Consider the following 24,763-nt stretch of genomic DNA (forward strand, 5'->3'; position numbering starts at 1 on the left):
CTCAGCAATGAGAATGTCCTCGAGCATTACAGGGAGTGCTGGGTTGAGTTCATTATAATTTTAACAGTCATGAATGCATATACAAATAAACGCACTGACAAATCCAATAGCACTATACGATAAGCAAATTGAGGACAGAGATTATGTATTTGATCTTTGTGTTCCTAACTTCCAACCACTCCTGGTACATAGGAGGAGCTTAAAATCTACATGTTACTACAAAGTTTACTGAAAACATTGAATTCAGTTGAATAATTGGATACCCAGACATATACTGGGCAGTAATGATATCAGTTCCTCTATAAATCTCCCTTATCTGTAGACATAACAGCCAAAGGAGATATTTTTACTACTTAGCTCTGATGAAGTGTCCTTACTTGGCAGGTATAGTGGAAAAAACACTGGAACAGGAGCAGGAATCTTGAGTTCTAGTCCTGATTTACCTGATTTACTAGTTATTAACTTCATGTCCCCATGACAATCTGAGCCCCTTTGTCCTGGGGCTCATCTCCATGTATGAAATGAGAGTGTTATACGAGGTGTGACCACAAAATATGGTGAATGTTTAAATCCCCCCAAAAAATTATTACAGTAAAAGACACATTGCCATTAATCCCCCTCAAAATACTTCCCATTGCTTCACTCTCATCCCCTTGTTCTTGCCACTTTCTGAAGCAATTCTGGAAGTCTTTCGTGAGTGTCTTTAGTTGCACTGTCATGGCTGCCTTGATGTCCTGAATTGATTCAAAACGTTTTCCTTTCATGGTCATTTTGACTTTGGGGAAAAGCCAGAAGTCACACAGTGCCAGATTCGGTGAACAAGGTTGTGAGGGCACACCATAATGTTTTTGACAGAAAATGCCACATACCAGAAGTGATGTGTGACATGGAACACTGTCATGATGGAGAATGATGTACGGCACACTTTAAAATACACCTCGTCTCAACCGTAGCTCACACCTGACTGACTGCACCAAACAAGTTAAAACATGTCACACATTGGTACTAAGGTTTGACAAGCAGCTTCCCGTACTGAAGATCCCTGCCTTTCTGTCGGATGGCACTCGGCAGCAGCATTCACCATAGTTTCTGATCACACCTCATACTCTACATCTTCCAAGGGCGCCTCTAACTGTATCACTCTGTGATTCTGGGAGTCCAGGGTCTTGTTCTGAACCAAAATTGAGATGAGGAAAGATTCTGCTCTACAGACCCCTGGCCCTTGGGAAGTTCCTTTTTGGGTGTCTGACTTTTGCTGTTTTGGTGCTTTGATTTTTATCATTCCCCCCTGCTCCGTTCCAGTTTTCTATCTAAATACCCACTGTTCTACTGACCATTTCTTCACTTTATGTATTTCTTAGGAAGTTTCATGGCTTTTGAAGTCCACAAGTAGCCGAACCTTTGTCATTTCTTCCTATCCTTCTCCATTTTCTTTTTGTGACCTCTTTTTTTTTCCTGTGGAAGCTTCGTCCCCTCTTTTGCTCTTCCTGCTAAAATCCTAACATGCTAGACTCTAGCCCAGCTGAACAATGATTTTTATTTTGATCCTATATTCGTGTAGGAGGAAGAATGGTATGTTTTTCCAGAGCCCAGCCCTTCTCTCCTCCTCTACAGGCATCTATTTATCCAGATGGACATCGCCTTTTCTGATTACACCTTTCAGTTTCTATTTGGTGCCATGCCACTCTAACCACCCTGCATTTGTCATCTTCTTGCCTGCGCTCCTATTTGGAATCTCCACCAGGAGAGGGGGGCCTTTAGCCTTTTTCAAGAAGGAGAAGCAGAACTGGCGTTTCTTAAGCGAATGCTCTTCTTTTGGCCTTGTGTGTGTGTGGAATATTCACAGCTCTTTAGCTAACCCAGGCTTGCTGGCGGTAACAGAGTAAAACAAAAACAACAGCTGATTTCCCTTTCCCTGGGAATTCTTCCCTGTTCCAACCCTGCTTTAGTGTGTAGATGCTATCCCTGCCGGAAGTCTCCTTTTACTCCTGTTTTCTCACCTGCCTGCCAGCACGCCACAGTCTGCACCGCAAGCTCCTACATCCCTCCTTTGCAGTCACAAGATTATTAAGGGGAATATGATTGTGTTTTTTTTTTTTTGCTCAGGCGGTGTGTATGCGCGTGTGCGCGTATGTGCTAACGCGCGCTCGCGCACACATCTGTGAGCTTGAAAGGCATTGTCCTATAGATATTTTTATAACCTGAAGCAATTACAGCTGTCAGCACAGAGACAAGCTGTGACAAGTTGATTTATGTGTACAGTATATGTGTATGCAAAAGGGAAGGGAGGAAGGAGAGGGAGATGGGGGGAAGAAGGTGGAGGTGGGCGCTCATTAGGAATCTGCTTTCCAGGAGACAGAAAGGAAGTTGTTTCTATAAAGAACACAAATAATGAAATTGCTCTGACTGTCATCCCTTTTTCATTAACTCGGATATGCTGGGAAAAAGAAAATAAATCCAGCAGTTTTTATGAAGCAAGAGACAGGATATAAGATAAGCCACTAAATGTTGGTTATATTTAGGGATTAGGGGGTGGGAAGGGAGCTTACACATGATTTTGATCTTCATCTATTCAAAGCACTTCAATAAGGAGTTTGAAAGAAATGGATTCTGCCTTGTTAAATATGCCTTGCGGGCATATTTGACCTTTCACCACGTTCTAAACTTCCATTTTTCAATATAAAGTTTGGATCCCTGGGTCCAAAGAGCAGGCATGAGGTTACGAGTGGCTTTTCTTTGTCCACCTTGAGTGTTACCTGAGCTCTGCTGGATTTCTTTTCAGCAACTGCTGGAATGCTGCAGCTTAGCACGCATTCATGACTAGAGACAACGATGGTCGGACTGTCTTATAACAACTGCATGCAGCCTGGTATAATCTTAAGGAGCCCATAAGAATTATTTTTCTGCCCAGCCATAATAATGAAGCGGTGGCAGGCAAAATGTATTAACAGAGCATCTTCCACCTTAAATGGATTTCTAAGTATTTCACTGTAGAGTTAATCATGTATGTAGGCCCCTCGGGAAGGCCTGTTGCCATTATCCACATTCCTAGATGCAAAAACTAATGCTCATTTGTATCTACCTGGGAATTAGATGCAAGAGCCAGGATTAGAATTTATCATGACAGGAATCATTGCTGCCATTCTTCAACCTGCAGGGAAATGGCTCCAAGACAGAAGGAGTCCCTCTCCTTCCTTATTGCTGGCCTTTGTTTCCACTTGAGGTGGTGAAGAGGAATATACAAAGAGGAGTTGGCAGCGAACATGAGGGGTGGTTAAAATAGATGGATGGATGATTGGAGGTGACTCCTTGGTTTTGGGGAAAGAAGAACCACAAACTTAGCAAACTGAAAGTCAGCGAACATAATCTCCTGCCTATGTCTGCTATCACATAACATCCTACTTGGTGAAATCAGTCAATTTCCTATTTCCACAATTTTCCATTGTAAAATGGAAATGCAATAGGCCTTTGCAAGAATGGACTAGTGCTAAAATGCGTGAATTATCTTTTTCTTGGAAAAATACAAACAAAACTCACCTGTTCCCCATAGATATCACTTTCTCTGTCCCTGGTAGTAAAATCTTTCTTTGTGGCTATACGTTGACAATCAATTTTTTTTTTTTTGTACTATATACCAAACTATCCTGTCCCCATTGGCCAAAAGCAGCAGATGAGTTTCCCTGAGAATTTAATATCAGAAAAAGTTACCAGAGAAGTGTAAGGGTAAATGGGCCTAATGATGAATTAACTGAGATCTTCATTGTAGAGTTGCTCAACTTTTCATGGTCAACCACTTTGTGGCAAACTATAAAACTGGAGTTTGGCTTCCACATCTGCAAATCTGACATCAGTCCCTATTAATCGAAACTAGTTAGAGTGAGGGGGATATGGTGGGCGAAATGCTTGTGTCATCCCTAACATGCCTGTTACCACATGGAAGCTGTGGTTACTACTTGCATGGTAGAAGGACTTTTATGGCCCCAGGACCCTTATAGTTATAATGATTCTGTCTCTTTCGTGTTGAGACGGCTTTTGGGAATGAACATTTTTCTGTTACTTAACAGTTATTATAATTTGGTTTCCTTGTTGTATTTGATAATATAGGGAAACAAAGCAAAACAAAACAAAGCCACTGTTGCCTACTCTCTACCCCCAGAGAGAATATGGGTCAGTGCAGTGAGCTCAGATCTGGAAGTCCCTGAGAAGAAGGTATAGCAGCTTTACACTGCTGTGTGTGTTGGCTGCTCTGGGCTTCCCCGTTGCTCAAGTGCCAGGCCCAGGAAGGGGAAGGCACCACATTCCATCACAGCTGAAGTTAAAGGAGAATTAAAAATGTAGGTACTGAGGGATCCAGAGAGGGGAAGTGACAGGAACTGAGACAAATCCAGATTTCCCCCAGGTTTCAAGAATTTGAAAAACACACCTCTTAAGATGAAATCAGCTCTGTAAGAGTGTGAAACTTGGGAATCCACTGTATAAATAGAGCAAGTGGCTCACACTCACTCATGTGTATGAGCACTTATGCAGGGCTAGCATCTTTTAATGTCGACAAAACAAGAATAAGCATGTAAGTCAGGGTCAAATTTGACCAAGACTTTAATGTGATTTTGCCAATTTCTCACACTAAGAGGCTTCTGTGATTTTTGCATTTGTTTTATATGTGACAGATGTCTATTTAGAATGGTGGCGTGGAACCTCCGGCGTTTTAAAGTAGCTTTTGTGGGGGGTTGCTGAAATGGGCGTTGACTATTGAATAAACATGAGCGTATTCTAACACATCTTCCCCAAACTCTAAATGCCAGTGGAATTAATCCGATCATTTTAAAGGTGCACGTGTGCATGCTGCGGGGTTTTCCTTTCCTTTTAATTACTTGGTGACCCTTATTGAGATGTCTCGGGCTTATTAAAACTACGGTTAACTTTGCCTTCTTAATTGGGAAGTGACAGTTTTTCAAGGGGAAAATGGTGCAACTCTTCGCCGCGGTTGGCGCACTGGCGCGGCGCGGCGCCGCGGGGGTTAAGGTGGGCGCCCCCCCGCGCCCCGCACCCGCCCGCCCGCCGGGAGGAGCGCGCCGTCCGCCCATCGCGCGGCGCCGGCTCCGGAGAAAGTGGCGGTCAGTGATGGAGCCGCTGCCATGACAACGCCGGCGGTCCGGGCCCGCGCGCGTCGGGGCTGCTCCCGGGAGGAAGGCGGCGCGGAGGCCGGGGGCGGCCGCTGAGCGTGGCGTCCGCGCGGCTCCGGTGCCGGCTGCGTGTCGCCTTCCCCAGCGCGCGAGGCAGCCAGGGGCCGCCGCAGCCCGCTCCGCCCGGCCGCTGCCCTCGCCGGGATCCGCCACATCGCAGCCGCCGCCTCCAACATCGCGGTTCCCAGGACGTGGGCCGCGTAGGCTGCGGCCGGATCGTCGGGTCCGGGTCGCGCGAAGCCCGGGCCGCCGCCTCCCCGCACACCCCCCGCCGCCTCCCGCGCGCTCCGCGTTTCCTCGCTGCTATTGTGGCACAGTGTTCTCGCCGGCGAGCCTGCCTCCGAAACTTCCACAGAAAGTGTGGGGTGTCCCCTTGCGGGGACTGCGGGACTGCACACCGCCTCTGCGTCGCCGGACCTCCCCCAGCCCTGTCCCCTTCGGGTACCAAAGTGCTTATTCCGCTCCAAAGTGCCATGCCTGGACACGTAACGGGAAGGAGAGACTGCTGAGACCTGCCCACGCCTTGGCTCCCGCCTCCCGCGTCCTTCCCCGCGGCCACCGTCCCCGGCCCGAGCAGCACCGAGGAAGTTCCCTTTGGATGCCCTCGGCGGACCCCGGCGACCCGAAGCGGCGGCTCTGGGGCTGGGCGTGGGGGAGCACTGCGAGCCTCGCCAGAGTCGGCGCGCTTTTCTCCGCCTCGCGCCTCGCGCTCGCCGCCAGTTCCCTGCTCCGTCCCCGGGCGCACTCCTCCACCCCACCCACTTCCTGGGCTCGCCCCGGGGGCGTGTGCCGTGCCGCTGCCGGAGTTCTGGGAAGTTGTGGCTGTCGAGGATGGGGGTCTGTGGGTACCTGCTCCTGCCCTGGAAGTGCCTCGTGGTCGTGTCTCTCAGGCTGCTGTTCCTTGTACCCACAGGAGTGCCCGTGCGCAGCGGAGATGCCACCTTCCCCAAAGCTATGGACAACGTGACGGTCCGGCAGGGGGAGAGCGCCACCCTCAGGTAGGGAGCTGCCGTTCTCCTGCGACTTGACGATGATTTGTGAGGGGGGTGGGGAGAAAGGGGCTGGGGTGCAGGTGTGTATACTGGAGAGGCTGGCAAGGTGGTTGCTGGTTTCCTGGGCAGCACTATTTATGGATGAGCTGCATGTTCTGCCCTGGGGATGTTGGTGGTCTCATGGGGAACCGCTCAGAGGTTCAGGAGATGAGCTGTTTCCCCAAAACTGGCCTCCTTGGCCCAGGACTTGGTGAGCATGAGGGGTGGCTGGGCCAGGAAGTCGCTGAGATTGAGGACTGTGGCACTCCCAGGCTGGTGGCCATGGTGACTGGGGGCCTGGATGGGGCTCAGTGTGAATAGTCTTCTCTGAAGTTGATGAGTCCCAAAGGAGGGGTCTGGCTTCCTGTGAATGCCCTCACTCTGCCCAAGTCATGGGGGGTTGCCAACCTGGTACCCTACTCTAGCAGAGCTGCTGTTTTGTGCTGGGCCTGACTGTGCCTGGGCTTTCCTGGGTGCCTTCATGCCGTAAGCTGGTGGGGAGAGGGACATGCTTTTCTTGTCTAAACATGGCTTTCTGAGCTTGAAGTCATGGAGAAAAGTCTGATTTGTCTGTGAAAATATCATTTACCCTAGTTAACTGTGGTCTCTTGGTGCTGTCCACCAAAGCAGTATGTGCAAAATTTGTCTACTGAGCAGAAGCTCGGTTTCAGTGTTGAGTCCAGGCCTGATTGGCTTCTGGGGTTAAGGCTTACAGGAACTGGAGGAGGAAGAGAAGAAGAATCTTGGTTGTGTTTTGTATAAGGTAGTAAGAGTCTGTCTCCCCAATCACACTGCCTACTGAAAGGCTAACTCAATTTCCAGTGCCAGCAAACCATACCACTCACAGGAAGGCATGCAGAATTACTGATTGTAATGGAATATAACTCTCTGGAGTTTTATAAGAGAGTCAGCCTGTGTTAGAAGTTGAGAAGATTCATGGAAAGAGTGATTTGCCTGTATCTCTTTGATTTAATATGTCCTCTTAAGTAAAGTTTTCCAAACCGGGCCATCGAGCTAAGTGCAAGGCAACAAATGTGGTGGCAATATTCCCATCCTCCACATGAAGATTCTTGGTTCTGCTGTCCACTGCTTTGCCCCCTGGTGACTGTACTTCTAAGATCAGATTGTTTGTAGATGATACACATAAGGCAATACCCAGGGGGTAGAAAATGTTGAGGCGGGAGTGTTGGCATTGCCAAAGGAAGTGTGTGATTTGAGGACTCGTGCAAGCTCTGTGAGCATCCTATTCTTCTTTGTCTTTGGTGAACTAACGCCCCATGACCCCAGTGAATCCCTAGTCACTCTTTGGTTCTTAAAACCGACCTCTTACACTGAGCCCTTTAGGAACTATTTTGAACAAAGGTTAAATTCCAACTGCCTCCCACCCTGAGATAACGGTGTATCTGCTTTATGAAGGGATATCATGGGACCTCCAAAGCTGCCGGGATTTCAGATTACTTAAGAGAAAAACAAAAATGAACCTCTAAAGCAATATAGTCGATGACATTCATGTTCTCTGGGTGGCCCCTTTGTCCCTAAACTTTGACTGCAAGGAGTAAACCCCAAGAGATAAAATAGAGACATTTGCACAGGGAGAACATTTTAGAAACAAATGGGATGATATTTTCAAGGAGAAGATGGAAGGTAGTCAGCTCTACAGAGATTTGGAGATAAAGAAATAGCACAGAGGCCCTGACAGATAATAGCCCCCATATTATAGGAACAGTGAAGAGTGTTGGACAGGCCAGGATCTGGTCTCGGCTCATGAGAATCAGAACTCTCTAGAGAGGATGGGCCTGAGTTAGGAGTAACTTATCTTTAAAATCACATTATCATGTATTGGGTGGCTTCTCTTTGTCTTTCCTTCCACGCCTCTTTCTCACTCGGGGGTCCCTCTCCCTGTCTCTTTCAGGCACTAATGTTTGTTTGCATTTTCACATATGCTTTAGACACTCTGGCCTTGTCAGGGTATAGATGGAGGAAATGGGATATGGTAGGGCTTCCTGTCTAGACCCAACCCAGCCATGGCATAAAAAGGCCCTCCTGGAACATCTCCTGCCACTCTGTGCCAGCCCCTGGGGCTGAATGTGTTCTTGGCATCAGCAGCAAGACCCTCCCTGTGGCTGGAGCACTATAGGGCAGGGATTAGAGAAACTAGGGTCTACTTGACACCAATCCATTGATCATAGGCCTGATTTAGATGTGAAGCAAGCAGCAGGTACAGCAGGCAACCTGCACAGAGGTTACTCCTGTCTCAGTAAGATGGCCCTTATTCTTCTCAGGCTCTAATATACTAGAACAAGGGCCGCCATGTTGGGGTGTACTTTTGTGGAGTGGGAAGCCCTTGAATTCTCAAACATAGGCTCTGCATTTTGTAATTGGGTACAGAGGAGCAAGTAAGAATTTCAAAACCTGTATTGTTTGCATAGAATTTGCTAAATTTTCACAAAGCCTGATTCCAGGTTGCAGCAATCTAGTGGTTCAGGGCTCTGGGTTGTTCTATTTTTGTTTTTCTGTATGTACATGTGGCTCTATGTTTTTTTCCTTACCTCCGTCTTTCCCTCCCTCCCTTCTTTTCTTTTTTTGTTCAGCATGTGCCAAGCTATAGGGAACCACAACTAGGGAGGCCCTGAGCTCCTCTGCTCTACCTTGGAGAGCCACCCTATCCATGTCGCTGTGGGTGACAATGAGGGTGATGCTTGTAGTTTTCTTCTTAACCAGCAGAGGACTTTTTGCTCTAATTTCATTTTATTCTGCTTTGTTCTCACCAGTTTCATTTTGGGAGGATCTTTGCCAGTCCCCAAAGAATGAATTCTTCAGAAGCGTATTCTAATGTGAGGAAACTTTTACAAATGTTTTATTTCATCTAATTAGCGCTAATGATCTTTGTAGAGGTATTGGAAAACCTTTCACTTAACATGCCATCGACAGCCGGAAAAGAATTGCAAACAATTTGCAATCTCCCACTCTTTCTGCCCTCCTGCTGATAATCTATCTGCATCTTTTTAAAAAAGGGATAGACTACATAAAACAGATTGTACAGTAATGATAAATCAACCAAGGTATATTGCGTACTCACTATGTGTTAGGGTGTATTCTAACTCTTTTTTATAGTATCTCACCATCATCCAACCTTGTAACATTAGTGTTTAACCCTAATGAAAACCCTGTGTTGCAGGTGCTGTTATTACCCTCGTCTTACAGATGAGGGAACTGAGGCATGGAGAGTTGACATCTTTTGATTAAGGTTGCACACATAGTAAGTTTTGAAAGCTTATTGTGAGGCACTAGGAATAATAATGTTAATAAACTGAATATTCTGCAGATGATTGGCCATTTACTCTGTGAAACATTTGGTATGCATAGTAACATTTAATCCTCACAACAATTCTCTGAACTAGACTTAATTATCCCTATTTTATAGATGAGGAACCTGAGGTCTAGAGGGAAATTCACCTAAAGTCTCACAAGTTAGCAAGTGGCAGAGCTGGGATGCTGATTTAGGACTGTACTCCTTGACTTGGTACAATTAGCTTTCCCCCACTGACTTCTGTGTTCTCCTAATTCCTCACTGGTACTTAACTCTCCCCAACTCATTTCAGTTTAGATGCTGTCTTGCAATGTTGTTTAACTCTTCTTTCTCCACTTGGACTGGGGAGCAGGCAGCTCTTGGGAAGCAGAGTTCATGCCTTGCAATGCCGTGAGCGCTGGGTGCTTCCAAATGTTTACTGAACAAATGAAATGAAGGAAAACAAAACAAAAATCTCTCCCAGCCTATATTCAATATATCTGCTTACCACGTTTCTCTATCACTGTATTTTGAAATACAACTGTAGTCAACCAAAGAAGATTTATTGAGTGGTTCTTACATGAAGGACACTGTGTTGGGTGTTGAGGTGTGAAAAGACATGAGGTATGGACTTCACATCCAGGGCTTTGGGTCCAGCTCAAAAGGCTGGGCTGTGACAAAGAAGGAATGAACAGTTGAGGCACAGATTGCCTATTCACAAACTGTTGATAATGTGGTCAGAGAAGAATGGCCTTTCTCCCAGGGGGTCAGGACTGAGCTCCTTTGATGGGCATGTTGAGGAAACAGTGAGAACAGGAAAGCCTGGGATTCCCAGCCGTCATTATGTTGGTGTCATTAATTAGGGACCTTCACGAAGCATCCATGTGTTACCTGGAGATTTGGATGAATATGTTTCATGGGTTTTGAGATTGTCCAAATATTTCCTTGGGATCTTCTGGTTAGTGAGAATCAGAGGCTGAGCTATACCTTCTGTCATGTATCTAGACTGTAGGCTTGGCCACTACATGATGATTTTTTTTTTTTTTGAGAGGGTTGAGTTAAGAATAAAAGGTTAGAAAAATGTACAGGATTGAGGTTGAGTTTTGATAGCTGTTCCATGGAATAGCATAGAATGATGCAGTTTTGATGCTTGAGAAAACCCATGGAGTCCCTTTCTAGATGTTGGAAACTGTGCCACTTTATTTGTATCATGTAAAACAGTTAGCGTTTCATTTTGTAAGCGGATGGATTCTGTTAATCTCTCCAGCTCCTGTGTGGCCTCTTGAGGACAGAACCATGCCTTCTTTAGGTTCACATCCCAATATGTGGCACATGACTTGGCCCATGGTTTTGCTAATAAAGTCTGAGCAACCGTCCTCCTGCCACTCCATTCACTTACTCTGTGGCAGACATTTGGCTTTCTTTCTGTTTGACGAATGCAGAAAACTTATTCTTGCTGCAGAGCCTTTCCACTTGTGGTTCCCACTGTTAGAAATACCCCCGTCTACATCTTCCCGTGGGCAGTTGTTTACCATCTTGGCCTCAGCTCACATGCAACCCCTCACGGAAGCCTTTCCTGACACCCACATAAAAATAATCCCCTACCACTTCTACCAGTCTTATATTAGCATGTCATCCTGGGTCATTTCTTCAGAGCAATCATCTGTATTTGAAAGTGCTCCCTTTCATTTCTTCGTTTATGTGCTCATGATCTGTCTTCCCCAACTGGATTACAATTTCCTTGAGGGTAGGTACCTTCTCTGTCTTATTCTGCACCGTGTGAACAGTGTCTCACATGTAGAAGGTGCTCCAAAAATAGTTGCTGCATGGCTAACTGAAGGAATGAACGTCTGAGGTTACTATCTTCTTCCCCGTGTCCTTCTCTGTCCCTTTTCCTTAGTTGCCATATGGTGTCCTTGCCTCGACGTGTTCCTGGCTCCTTGTCATTTTTGTCCACGATGTGCAGCTATGTGCATTATTCTAGAAGAGGTTACATATTCACATTAGTAATTGAGCTCGTGTCTTTCTGTCCAGGACACACACGGGCTGTGTGAATTGTCTATTATTTCATAGCTGCACTCATGACACATGCCTTCTTTCTGCCAGGTCACTTCCTATGCAGTTCTTAAGCCTTTGAAGAAATGCTACTCTCTGATGATGTGATCAACCCCAGGTGGACCTCAGGGAAATTAGCATCTTCAAGAAAAGAAGGGACACAGAGAAGCACCTCCCTGCCCATCCTTCTTTCTCTCTATTTGAAGTCTGCTGGCAGTGGTTGTCTCCTGGTGTAACTATTGACCTGTTGTTTATGACTTAACTCGTTCAGAATAGCAATGCCACTCAGGAAGCATTTGCTGTTCTGACTGCCCTGCCCTCTCCTAGGATCCAGCACTGTGTACTCACCTCTACGGCCTGCCAGGCATCCAGCCGGTGGACCAGGGATCAAAAGAGCATGGACAGATGGGGGCGTGGAGGGAGGCTCCTGGAAGCACACTAAGTCTGTTGAGAAGCCAAAAACTAAGACAGGAAAGCTAAAAATCCAACCAACCATGGTGCAGAAGGACAAGGACCATGCCAGTTGTCAAGGGAACCTAGAGAAGGTTACGGAGGGACAGCCCAGTTCTCCAACACTGCTCACCTACAAGTATATGTGCTTTTTAGAAACGTTTCTCTTTTCTTTTGAGTTTGAAAGGATTACAGAGACCAGGGAGTTGTACCACCTGCTTTTACAGATAATGAGGCTAGTGATAATCAGTCTCGTACAAGGATGTCTTCCTGAAAGGCTGAGAATGAGCTGACATCCAGTCCACACTTTGTCACCTGGCTGTGAGCCCTAAGCTAGGGCTACCTGTGCCTGAAAGAAGGCCTCCTTTTCCTACTAAGTGCAAAAGCATCATGCTGACTGTGAGTGTTTCTGAGGCAACTAGCTAACATTTGTTACCATGCTGTCTCCTAAACGCTGGTTTTGTTTGGTCCTAAAGCCTGCCTTCTTCACCCCTGAACTCTAATTCTGATTCTGTATGGGGCAACTCCACTTACTAGGTGTCAGGTTGCTAAGCATTCTACTGGCAGAGTCTTATTCAATCTTCATAGCTGCTCCATGACGTGGATACTATTACTATTCCAATTTTACTGATTAGGAGACCAAAGTACCGAGAGGTAAAGTGAGGCATTTTCCCAGATTCCACAGTCAGATGGTGGCTGAGCCTGAGACTTGGAACCAGTTATGTTTGACTTCTAGGCTAGTTCTCTTTTTTGAACCATAGGACTTTCCTCATTCTACTCCTTCTTTTTTTTCATTGCCAAGTTCTTCTCTTCCAAGAAAGTGAATTTGGTTGTCCTTCCTTGTCCTGGAGCACAAGAATCAATTTTCTACATGTATTTTTGGAATGGGGTAGGGGAATGTTTAAGGTTTTATGTAGTTTATGGCATGGAGACACAGAGAATGACCCAGCTGGCCTCTAGAGGTCCCTTCTTGTCAAAGAATCCTGAAATCTCTATATTTTATTCCAGGTTCTTTCACCAGCTTTTTGCTTCAGATATCAGCAATGTTGGATTCTCTCGTGGAGAGTTAATAATTCTTCAAACATTGCTCTGTATTTCTTTGAAATGGAACATTGAACAAATCTAGGTAGAAACACAATTCTATGGAGATTCTGAAAGCCGGTATATCTGGATGCCCTGGCAGTGGGCGATAGAATAGGTGGGTCCTTGACCTATAAATTTTCTTCTTTGTTGTACTAGAAATAGGATCATTGGTGTCTCTCCTGGGGAATCTTGAAAACATTTACAATTAATATTAATAGCATATTTATTCTCTTAGGTTCAAAGTCTCCACTGATGGGTAAAATATAACATTATCCTTGCATTGTTTGAGGTCATTTGCTACCTCAGGAGCAAGTTGATGGATTTCCATTCTGTGTAATAAATTATTGATGAGAAACAAATAATACCATTACCATCATACAGATTGCCAAATATTCCTATTTTTAGGAGATCAAGAATTGTTTGGGTTTAGGATGCAATTTCAAATTGAACATGTGAGCCCAGCCAGAGGAGTAACCGTAGGAATGTTTAATGGGGATGCAATTGATGGAGACAAAGATCTCCAACAAATAATTGTTAACCCTGACTCAAGTACTTTCTCTGTGTGATCTTTGGCAACAATTTTGAATCCCTTTGTATAGAGAACAGTTATTATCTACCTCAAATGGTTGTTTTGGGTTAAAATGAAATAATGCACACAAAGCTGAGTGTAAAAGTATAACTTTCTTTTCATATGTACACACACACACGTGTGTGTATATATAATATTCACATATTTAATAGTTTTCATTATAAACTATTGTAGCTTAAACACCCATGCAGCTACACTTTAGTAGATATACTGTGTCTTCCTTTTATGAAAGATCTTGAAGAGAGGAATCCTTCTCCATCTACCTGTAATTCAACTTTTCTGTATGTTTCTCCTATACGTATGTTGAGATTCAAGGAATCCTCTTCAGTTCAAATAATTTCTGAGCTGTTTTATTTCAGAAAAGAAGTGACAAGAAAATATTTCTTTATTTTCCATAACAAGATTGTTGCATAGCAAGTTATAACAGTTCATGGCTCTGAAGATGAATTTTCTACCAAAACAGACCATAAGGAAGATTCTGTGGAGCCAGGTTATCTGAAACAAACAGTAAAAAATGCACGTACAGATTTAGAATTTGTAGACCCTTTTTCCTTGGAAGACTGATTCTTCTCATAATCCACTAGAGTAAGCAGGCAAAACAAGGGGAAGGATGCCATATACCATTGCTTGAGAGGTGGAATTGGGGGAGGGCTTGAGCCCTCCAGCTTTACTGTTCTCTGATTGTGTTTTTTCCCTTCATTCACATCTTTTATTCATTGAGAGGCTAGCTCAGGGCTTGCATAGAGACAGTGAAAATAGAAAAGGAGCCTGTCTGCATTTGGTAACTTATCTTATGTGCAAATCTGGGGCAAGACCAGTATGTCTTGCATTAGAAACTGACCTTGGAATTCACTGACAGAACCACAGAAATAGTCTTTTTCACTTCAACCCTATGCCATGGGGTTTAAATTGGTTTAAATGATATAAGGAGTCCCAATATTCCGTGATATGTTTTTCCCAAATCTTATTGATTCACGTGGTTGAGTTATTCGGATTTAGTTGGGTGCATTTGGTCAACTTGCTGGCTTGTCAGTGTGAGATGTTTTGGCTTAGGAAGATTTTAGGGGGTTAGATTTGTCTTATAAAATGAACACGTGGAATAATCTTACAATCTTGCTGATGTTTTTTAAAATCATACAATTTTTAATGAAAACAGCATCAACCACAAGACTGATGGAAAATGACAAAACTGAAATCAACCTTCAGATAAAGTTTCATTGGCCCCTCTTTTGTTGGCTCCTTTGAGGCAAAGGAAAATATGATTGTATGAAAATAATTTCTTGATCTTCTCTGGCTTTTAAACACGCTCTAATGTAGTGGATGAGTGGAAAAGTGCTCTTACACTTAGAATAATCATCTTGGGGACAATTTACTCATCAGGAAAGCTCAATCCAAAACAATTCTAACCAGGGCCAATGAGGAAGAAAGTAAGAAGAGACTATATGCAAATATTTTTAGTTTGGCACAGTAGTTATACATGAAAACTGGAAAGAGCGATACTTCAGTGTTGTGAGTTGAATTGTGCTACCTCCCAATCTCACCCCCAACACACACACACACACACACACACACACACACACACACACACACACACACAACAAAGATAAAAGAAAGAAAAGATAGATTGGAGTGCTCACATCCAGTAACCATTATGTGAGCCTATTTGGAAACAAGGTCATTGCAGATATAATTAGTTAAGTAAGATGAGTTCATACTGGAGTAGAGTGGGCCCCTAATCTAATAATCAGTGTGCTTAATCCACCATAATCAGTGTCTTTATAACAAGGTGACAATGTGGAGACACAATAGACACACAGGGAAATGCCATGTGATGGCAAAGACAGAGATTGGAGTTATACAGCTGCAAGCCAACGGATGCCGGAAATTGCCAGTGAAGCACCAGAAGCTAGGAAGTCAAGGAAGGATTCTCTCCTACAGGTGTCATAGGAAGCATGCCTTGCCAACACCTTGATTTCAGACTTCTGGCCTCCTGAACTGTGAGACAATACATTTCTGTGGTTTTAACCTGTCCACTTTGTAATACTCTTTTATAACAGCCCAATGAAACTGATACACTTAGTTATTATAAAAGATTTTTTTAAGTAATCATCCCATACAAAGGACCGCTGAAAGGCCTGATTAGACCACCACATTAGCCACCATGACATGAGCCACGCAATCCAGAGGAGGCATCGGAGCTTTGAATGCTCTTGTATGACTGACGGTTCCCTCTCCCTGTCATGATTTTCCAACCTCTCCATTACAAATTCAAGCCGACCTTGGTTTATTGCACTTTGCTGTACTGTGCTTCACAATGTTGCACTTTTTTTTACAAATCAAAGTCAAGTCCCTCCACCAACAAAAAAAGTATGACTCATGTTTTTGTAGTACTCACTTTATTGCGGTGTCTGGAATCGGACCTGCGATATCGCCAAGCTATGCGTGTATCTAGGAGGCCAACTCAGAATAGGAATTTAATTAGAATTGATTACCCTCATTTTCCTAAGAGACCATCAGGACGAACCCTATTGTATCTTACTTCTTAGTTATCTTAGCTACCTCAGAAGTCAAACACCTCCAGACCATGTGTCATTGTTTAGATTCATATTACCATATGGTCCTGTACATCCAATAATCTGATCCAATCGCAAAGCAAACCTCTCCCTAATCCTCTAAGCATTTCTACTCTCTGGTCCTTATGACCTATCACCAGCAAAATCCCTCGTTTCCCAGTCTCTTCTGAGAATGGTCCCATCTTTTTTTTTTTTTTTTTTCTTAAGCTAAAACTTGGCTGTTTCAATGGGTTATTTCCCCTCCTATGTCCAGCTTACCACCCAGCCTGAAGGTTGGATAAATATTGTCCTCGCTACTCTGTGGCTGCTGGACATTTCTTTCTCAAAATCCTCAGTTACATTGGAACACAACCTTCTTACCCACAGCCCCTTTCGTGCTGGAATGTACTCTCTCTCCTGACCAACCTCTGTCACTTTGTAACTCCAGGCTGCACATCCAACTGTTGCTGTGTTACAGCTCAATGTATGACTCAGACATTTCAAACTTGACGCATCCCCACCAGTGCGCTTGATATCAGCCCCATGTGACCTGTCACCAGGCCACCACCAACTTATCTTCCATTAGTATGTCCCTGTTTTAGGAATGGGCACCACTAGCCATCCTGCTGTTTATGCCCCAAACCTAATAGATACATTGCTTTCTTTCTCTCTCTTATGCTATATTTAATCCATCAATAAATTCTTTTTGTCTTTACTTTTAAGATATGTCCTGCATCAGGCTACTTTTCACCATCTCCTACGCTACCTCTGTGGTCAAAGCCACCATCAACTCTCCTAGACTAGTCTAGTAGCACCTCATCTGGTCTTCCTTCTTCCCCTGCTGCTCTACCAGAGTCCATTCTCCACCTAGTAGCCCGACTTATCACTTAGGAACAGAAATCAAATCACATCACTCTCTGTTCAGAACCCTACAGTGGCTTTTTAGAATGAAATGCAAACACTTCAGTGGTATAAAAGACTTTTCATTTCCTGGTGCCTGTGTACCACCCTCAGTCATCTTCCTGCCCCACTCACAAGGATGCAGTTCAATGAACTTCTCTGTTGTTTCTTGAACCTGCCAAGTCCATTTTTGCCCGAGGAAATGCTTTTTCCTCTGCCAGGACCCACTGCAGTGTTGAATGGGAGGATCCTTCATAGCACACATGTCTCTGTCCAAATATCTATCCTCACAGAAGACTTTCTAGACCATGATGTTGGAAATAGTGACGCTCCACTCCCACAACACTCTGCCCCCTATCTAGCTTTAATGGTCTTCATGGCTCTCAACACTTAGAAATCTGTTATTTATTTATCGATTACTTATTTGTCACCTCTTCCACAAATGGAAGATCTGCTAGGCCACTGATTTTATTGCTCTCAATTACTACCTGGAACATGGGATATATTAAGGAATATTTGTTGAGCGAATGAAAAGTTTATTAGTAATAATAGTAAGCTGTTAATAGTGAAAATTTTTTATCTTTTATCGGAAAGCGGAGACTCAGACCTATCTCTGACTTGGCATGAGTTTGTGTGTTCTTAAACATCTCCGATAGGGTGTGTTTGACCTAGCATTTGTTGTGTCTTTTAGAACATTGAGTTTTAAAAGACACAACAGGAACAGGACACTGGGGCAGGGATCACTGGGGCAGTGTGACACACTTCATAAAATCTATACCTGCAGAATCTAAAGAATGTTTAAATTTCCACTTTCACAAGAGGTTTTATAGAAAATCTAATAAACACTTGAAAAGAAGGATTCATTTCTAGCTTAAGGACTACAAATTTGGGGAGAAGGGAAGGAAGTCACGGCCAGGCAGAAATTTAACACACTATTCGATGTCCGTTATTTTCTTTTAAATTTTGTTTTATTAAGGGAATTTTACCTTGAGGCTGTGAAGCATAGTTCTTAAATGCAGGATCTGGAGCCAGACCCCTCCCTGGGTTCAAACCCAAGTTCTGCCACCTCCCAGGTGTGTGACCTTTGGCATATAGATTATCCTCACTGGGCCTCAGTTTTGTCATCATTTCAGGGAACTAATAAGAGGAGTATTGAGCCAGGAGTGAAATATGAAGTATTCAGGGCAGTGCCTGGCACGCAGTGATAGCTTTGCATAGCTGGGGAAGGACTGGGCATGAAATGCATGTGCTGTCTGCAAAGAGCACTGCTTTCAATGTCACGATCCTGGGAGAGCTGTAGCGAGATACACAGGACAGGAAATGGGGCTGACTCAGTGCAGATTCTGCAGCTACAACGACATCTTTCCAGTGGGATGATTCTGAAAAAACTCTCGGGAAGTGTCATTGTTTTTGGAATGTGAGTGGTGGTCTAGGGTTAGGGTGACCTGCATTTTAGTCCTGGCTCTGTCTCCACTCACCACCAGATGCTGTTAACAAGATTACCTTGTCCAGGCCTCAGTTTCCCTGTGTCTTAAATGAGAAGACAGGGCATGATCTGCACTGCTCTTTGCAGTGCTTCACATTTGAGGAAGAGATTCTTAGCTGTTTAAAAATACACGTTGTTTGTTCTCCTCCCTGGACAAAAACCTCGATTGCATTTCCCAGCTTCTTTTGAATTTTAGTTTGGTCATGTGACAGAGTTCTACCCATAGGGATATGAGCAAAGTTATGTGTGGATTGGCCCATAAAAAGCTCCCAGATGAAATACCTCATGCTGTCTCTCCTTACGCCATCTGGATGTTGATGTCCAAAATTACCTTAGAAACCTGTGTCCTATTTGGCAGATGCGCCATCAGCCAGGTGCAGAGTGCCTACATAGAGCAGGGCTTCCACTTCTGTCCTGCCAGCTGACCCGGAACCTCGTTTATTAGATTATTGCAGGGAGGAAAAATACGCTTTCATTGTGATAGGCTTCTGAGATTTTAGAGTTCATTTGTTACAGTAGCTAGCATTAACCTATGTAATTCAACACAACTATTATCATTCATATTTTCTCACTTCAGCTGCATAGAAATACACAGATGTATTTTTAAAATCCAAACTTAAGCACTTATTAAAATTTCTTGGCAAGCCTTTTGGTGAGTTTTGTATGTGTCTGAATGGGGGAACCACAGCTTTTTCAAACTGAAGCCTCAGAGGTTTGATTTTTGTTTGCTTCACTCTTTACATCTCTGAACCACGTAAAATGTCTACTTTACTTTGTACACATGTGAAAACCAGGGACAAAGAAAAGTTTTAACTTGAAGTAAATATGCATGTGTCCATAATGGAGCCAGCTGGAGACATATTATAATTAGTGAAAATACTTTTTCGGTGACAAATTGCTTATTAATGGCTGGAGATTTCTTATTTAATGTAATCTCTTGTGCTGGAGAAATTCTAACATTTAGTGTTTTAATTGACACACAGTAAAGAGACAGATGGGATGTTTAGTAGTCTGTTTCTAAAAATGTTGGAAAAAATGGGGAAAGCTATCGTCAGAGATCAGATTTTAGAAGAGCAGCCCGGTAGTGGGGTAGTCCCAGGTACACCTGACTAAAGGGGAAGGGAAGGTGTGACAAGGAGAGAGCGAAAGGCAGTTGTCGTACATAGGGACTTACAAGGAACAGAGGCAATGCAGACATGGAGATTTTGCGGTTTGGTGGGGGTCAGGGACCTTGCCTTATTTGTATTGTTGTCTCAGTATGCTGCAAGCACCTGGCATCTAATAGGAGCTTAATACGTGGGTGCCCTCTCATGTGTCACTTCAGCACTGCTTACTATGTATCTTGTCCCTACCAGGCATTGTTCCAGGCACTGAGTGCCCCTCCTCACAGAGTGACTTTTAGTGAAGGGAGACGAGCTGTAGCTTGTACACATTGAAAAAAGGCTTCCTCTCCCAGCATGCAACTTGCACAGACCAATTAGGAATAGATGCACTTCCTTCAGTCTGACAAGTCATTCACTAGGGCTCCTGGTCAGATAGACGAAGCTGTACTTCTTCAACTTCCTGCACCCAGCAACTTTCAGCAGCACACAACCTGCACAACTGTGCCTAGTAGACCCCAGCTGTCAATCAATACATAAGTAGACAAATAATATGTTGTGTGCTGGAAAGCATTATACCAGAAAGTAAAATATGGGTGAGGGGGCGAAGTAACCTGGGGTGCCGAGACAAGGGCTTTTGCTGGGTGGTCAGAATCTTGACAATGCAGGGCAGCCCTGCAGGGATCATCAGGAAACCATTCTAGGCAAAGAATTCAGCAAGTTTCATGACCTATTAAAAGAAGAGCAGGGCAAAGAGGCAATACTAAAATTGAAGAAAGGTAGGAGTGAAAAAAGACAGATTTGGGGCCTTGAGAGTCTGAGGACCAGTATAACATCAAAATTAAGGAACAAATGATGATAGCAGCACAAATAATAGGAGATAAGAAATAAATGAAAAAAAATCCCACCTAAACAAATACAATACCTGTATCGATTTTATTTGCTGTGTGGATGCTATCCAGGCTGTTAACAGCTTTGTGGTTTTGTGGCAGCCAGTATTTGTGACTGGCCCCCATCTCACACACATTGAGCCATGTGGGTCTAGTGTTTTCTAACTGAAATGCCATCTTTCTTTGCTCTATTATTCATTTATCACATCTGAAAATTATAAACATTTAAAATCTGCATAATACCCTATTTGACGTTTTACCTGTTACCATTTCCAGGATATTACATTGTGAAATTAGGCCAGTGTTTTATGATGGTGTGTGTGTGTGTGTGTGTGTGTGTGTGTGTGTGTGTGTGTGTGTGTGTGTAAGCAGACGTATATTTGGAATTAATGGACTCATAGAAATCAGAGATGGATTAGGCCTAATGAGCTGTTCAGAAGAATTATTTAGCACATATTTCATATCGCTATTCAGTAATCAAACCTACACACTGTGTATGCTAAGAAGGTGAGGTTTTACTTTTCTTTTTTTTTCCACTCCTTGGATCATCTCCATTTGTGTCTGAAAATTTAACATTGCACCTCTAGAATATTTTGAATCTACTTTATTAAGCATTCAGTTTGACATTTCCCTGCCTCGAGGGTTATCTTTGGTATTGAAAATATAGTTGCTTTATTTGTTATCATTAATATATAATTACTAATTGGTGCTGGGCTCCAAGGATCCCACTGGATGCTAGGCCAGTTCGGAGCAGGTGGGGGGGGTCACGGGAGACTAAGTCCTGCCCCCTTCCCAGTCCCTTCCAGTCTTTGGAAGAGACAGACCTGACCTTCAGCGTGTACTGACTAGAAGACTTGGAGAGTTAGCCCAGATGCGAGCTTTAGATATATAGTTTTTTGAATTTTTCCCAAAGCAGATGATTTTCCTGCTGCCTTCTGTTTTCACCTCAGGTATCTTAGAACCGGTGACCTTCCTGCTGGAAGACCACGTGCACTCGGAATTGCCCATTTTAGTTCATATTATTCCTTCAAGCATAAATTCTCCACAGACCTTCAAAATCTTAGTCACAACATGTTTTTTCCTACTATGTAAAACGAAGAAAGAAAGGAAGGTGGAACACTGGATAGGATGGAATTTTATCCAGAGGAGGATTGACGTTTTTGAAGCTGTAACAGAGACATGAAATTATGAGACTTAAAGGAAGCCCCCAAAATGGGTTAATACATTGTCAGCTTTTGATTGCCGAATGCCTATCCCGTGAATTTTCTTTGTAGCTGGGTTGGATACAATATGTAAATATAGATCCTAAACATATGTACTCAACTTTTGTCAGTTTATATAAAATATCCTAATTGAGAATGTATTTAGTAGTGGGGGAAAAATGGACTCTGGAGTTGGGACAAATTTGAGATGGAACTTAACTTGATTTGTGAAGTTATTAACTTCAAGTTAGGCTGTTTTTTCTTATCTGTGAAATGGGGCTTCACATAACACCTTCATGCCTACCTGACAAACTTGTTGTAAGAATGAAGTAATAATAATAAAAACAAAATGCAACATCATTAGTAGCATTTAATGGGGACCTATTCTTCTATGATGAATGCTTTATATGGGCCATCTCATTCAATCATAATTATTTATAATAATTACATCAGATGTCATGTAAAATCTCAAGGATTGTTCCTGGAATATGTCAGGCATTAAACATGTTATGTTCTATTCATAATTCATTAAATTAGCAAAAAGAAGTTAAAACTGTTTATCATGGAGTTATGATGGGAGATAGGTTTTCTCACCCATGGTCTGGCTTTTGCAGAATTTCCACACAAACCTATTCTGTCATCTCTCACTTGTATTTTGTTCCATTGCAAAGGTACTGTTCGCATGCTCCAATACACCATTCTCCCTGGCTCACTTAACATGGTTGCTTTTCCCATCCCTTCTCTCCTATTCTTTCTCTCCTCTCTCCTAGACACAAGTCCAGTGAAAATCTTGCAAAAAACATAAACCTCACTCTTTCCTTGTTCTTTCCAATTGGGACAAATCTCTTATTCTCCCATGTTCCCATAGTTTGTTGTTTATAACCATTCACTGATTTATTCAACAAATAATTGTTTGGCACCTGCTAAGTGCCACACACTGTTCTAGACCCTGGGATTTGAGAAGACAGTGAACCAAGAAGTAGTTATCTAATATAATGTCAAGCAGTGTTGTATACTCTAAAGAGGAAAGCAAGCTGATAGGGGAATGGGCAATGAGGAATAGGTGCTCATTGTAAAAATCCTGGTTGGGGGAGGTCTGTCTGAGGCAGGGCCTTTGAGTGAGATCTGCTGAGTGAGGGAGTGAGCATGTGCACATTTCGGGGGAGGGCATTCCAGGCAGAAAGCCAGCAAAAGAAGGATGTAGAGGTGGGCACATCCTTGGCTTATACAGACAGGGAGATGGGGATGGAGCCCAGGCCAGGCCATTTGGACACCACAGTGACCACTTTGGATTTTACTTAGTATTATGGAAACCACTAGAGCAGTTTTATCTTTTTGACTGCTGTATATTAACTTTTTTGTTCATTTTTCTGTATTTTGTTATTATTTTTATGTCCTACCTGTGTTCAATTTTAAGTTCTCTATAAGCAGATACCATATTTGATTTGTATCTTGGTATCACTGACAGGACAGGGCCCTCAAGCTGGCTAAGGGAACCTTCTCTGAGCTGCCACAATTACCTGAGCTACCTCCTCCTATCAGCTCTTACCGTGATATATGGAGAAGCGTGCCCTCTTTCCCTCCCCCCGTTCTCTCCTTTGGCTCACACTGACTGGCAAAGCAGGAAGCCACTTCCAACTGTTACATTTTGCGGGTTTCCCTGACGGATCATGAAATTCTCCTGGAGTACAAGTCCATTGGTTTCCTTGAGTGAATAAACAGCATGCCATCCCTAGACTTTCGTTTTCATTGATGATAAAAGGCTCAGCCACACTGCCAGGCCCCTATTGCTCATGGTCCTACGAAGGCTAAAATTGATGAAATGTCCTGAAAGTATGATTTGTAATAACTGCTTCAGCAGACAGGCCATAAACTGCTATTCTTATTTTATTATTTAATTAAACAGTTTTTCATTCCTTTAAAAAAGTAAATAGTGTTCAGCTCACTGTGTTATTGCGTCAGCTGGTACTGGGTTGTTTGTTAACCCTACACTGTACACCGATGGTGTTTTTGATCGATATTTGACAATAATTACTGCTGAGTTGCAAATAAAACATTAATTAAACATACTCCTGTTTTCAAAGAGATATTTACGTGTAGTTCCTGTAAATACATTTTGACGTTTCCTATTAATTATTTCCTTTTTATCACCCAATTCTTTTCTACTAGAAAGTGGGAATGCGTGGGACAGGGAGTGATCAGGTTGTGGTCCAAGCAGGTGGGCAATGACCAGGAATGTGTATTACTTGCCCTGGGATTGGTCCTCCTTCCTCCATATTCATTTTGGATCTTCTGACACCTCACACTGGGCTTGGCTCCCGGTAGGCACTCAGTATACATTTGATGAAATATTTACTTGAGGAGCACAATATTTTCTATATTCTAGAGCCAAATGTTATTTTCCTTTTAATTATGAGATATTTTGTACATCAATGTGTATATAGCATATCTACGTGTAAAAACATAACAAATTGATCACCTCTCTGCCCTCCACTCACTCTAAGTAATAGAACCTTTGTTCTATTGATAGAACCTGTGAAACCTCCCACATTTCTACACTATTTTTATACCGATTCTTTTGAGGAGCTGACCACCGCCCTGAATATTTTTTATTTCCTCCTTTTCTTTAGAGTTTTGCCAAATATAAAAGTACTCTTAAACAATATATGGTCTACGATTATTTTTTTTCCTTTTATAAAAAGAAATTTTATTTATTACCTTACAAATGTTTTTCATTTAACATTTATTTTCTAATAATTCAAAATTAATACCATCCTGAATATGAATAAAGGTAGAACTCTATTTAAGTCATTTCAGGTAATTAACTGGTCTACAACTCATGAATCATAATAGTTCGATGCCTGTGAATTTGAGTGTGTGTGTGTGTGTGTGTGAGCATAAACGCCTGCTAAAACCAATATACACTGAAGGGCTCTTACATCAACATAGTAAT

General features: G+C 43.2%; 1 protein-coding gene across 4 annotated transcripts in view; it reads left to right on the forward strand.

Annotated features, from left to right (window-relative positions):
* NTM (neurotrimin) overlaps positions 1-24,763 on the forward strand; it is a 973,794-nt gene that overhangs the window by 550,489 nt on the left and 398,542 nt on the right. For all 4 annotated transcript variants that reach the window (XM_081036605.1, XM_081036602.1, XM_081036603.1 and 1 more), the window contains exon 2: positions 6,097-6,181. In XM_081036605.1, the coding sequence (XP_080892731.1) occupies positions 6,097-6,181 (85 nt within the window). The remainder of the gene's footprint in view (positions 1-6,096; positions 6,182-24,763) is intronic.

The sequence above is a fragment of the Rhinolophus hipposideros genome (genome assembly GCF_964194185.1).
Source record: "Rhinolophus hipposideros genome assembly, chromosome: 24".
NCBI classification, from domain to species: Eukaryota; Metazoa; Chordata; class Mammalia; order Chiroptera; family Rhinolophidae; genus Rhinolophus; species Rhinolophus hipposideros.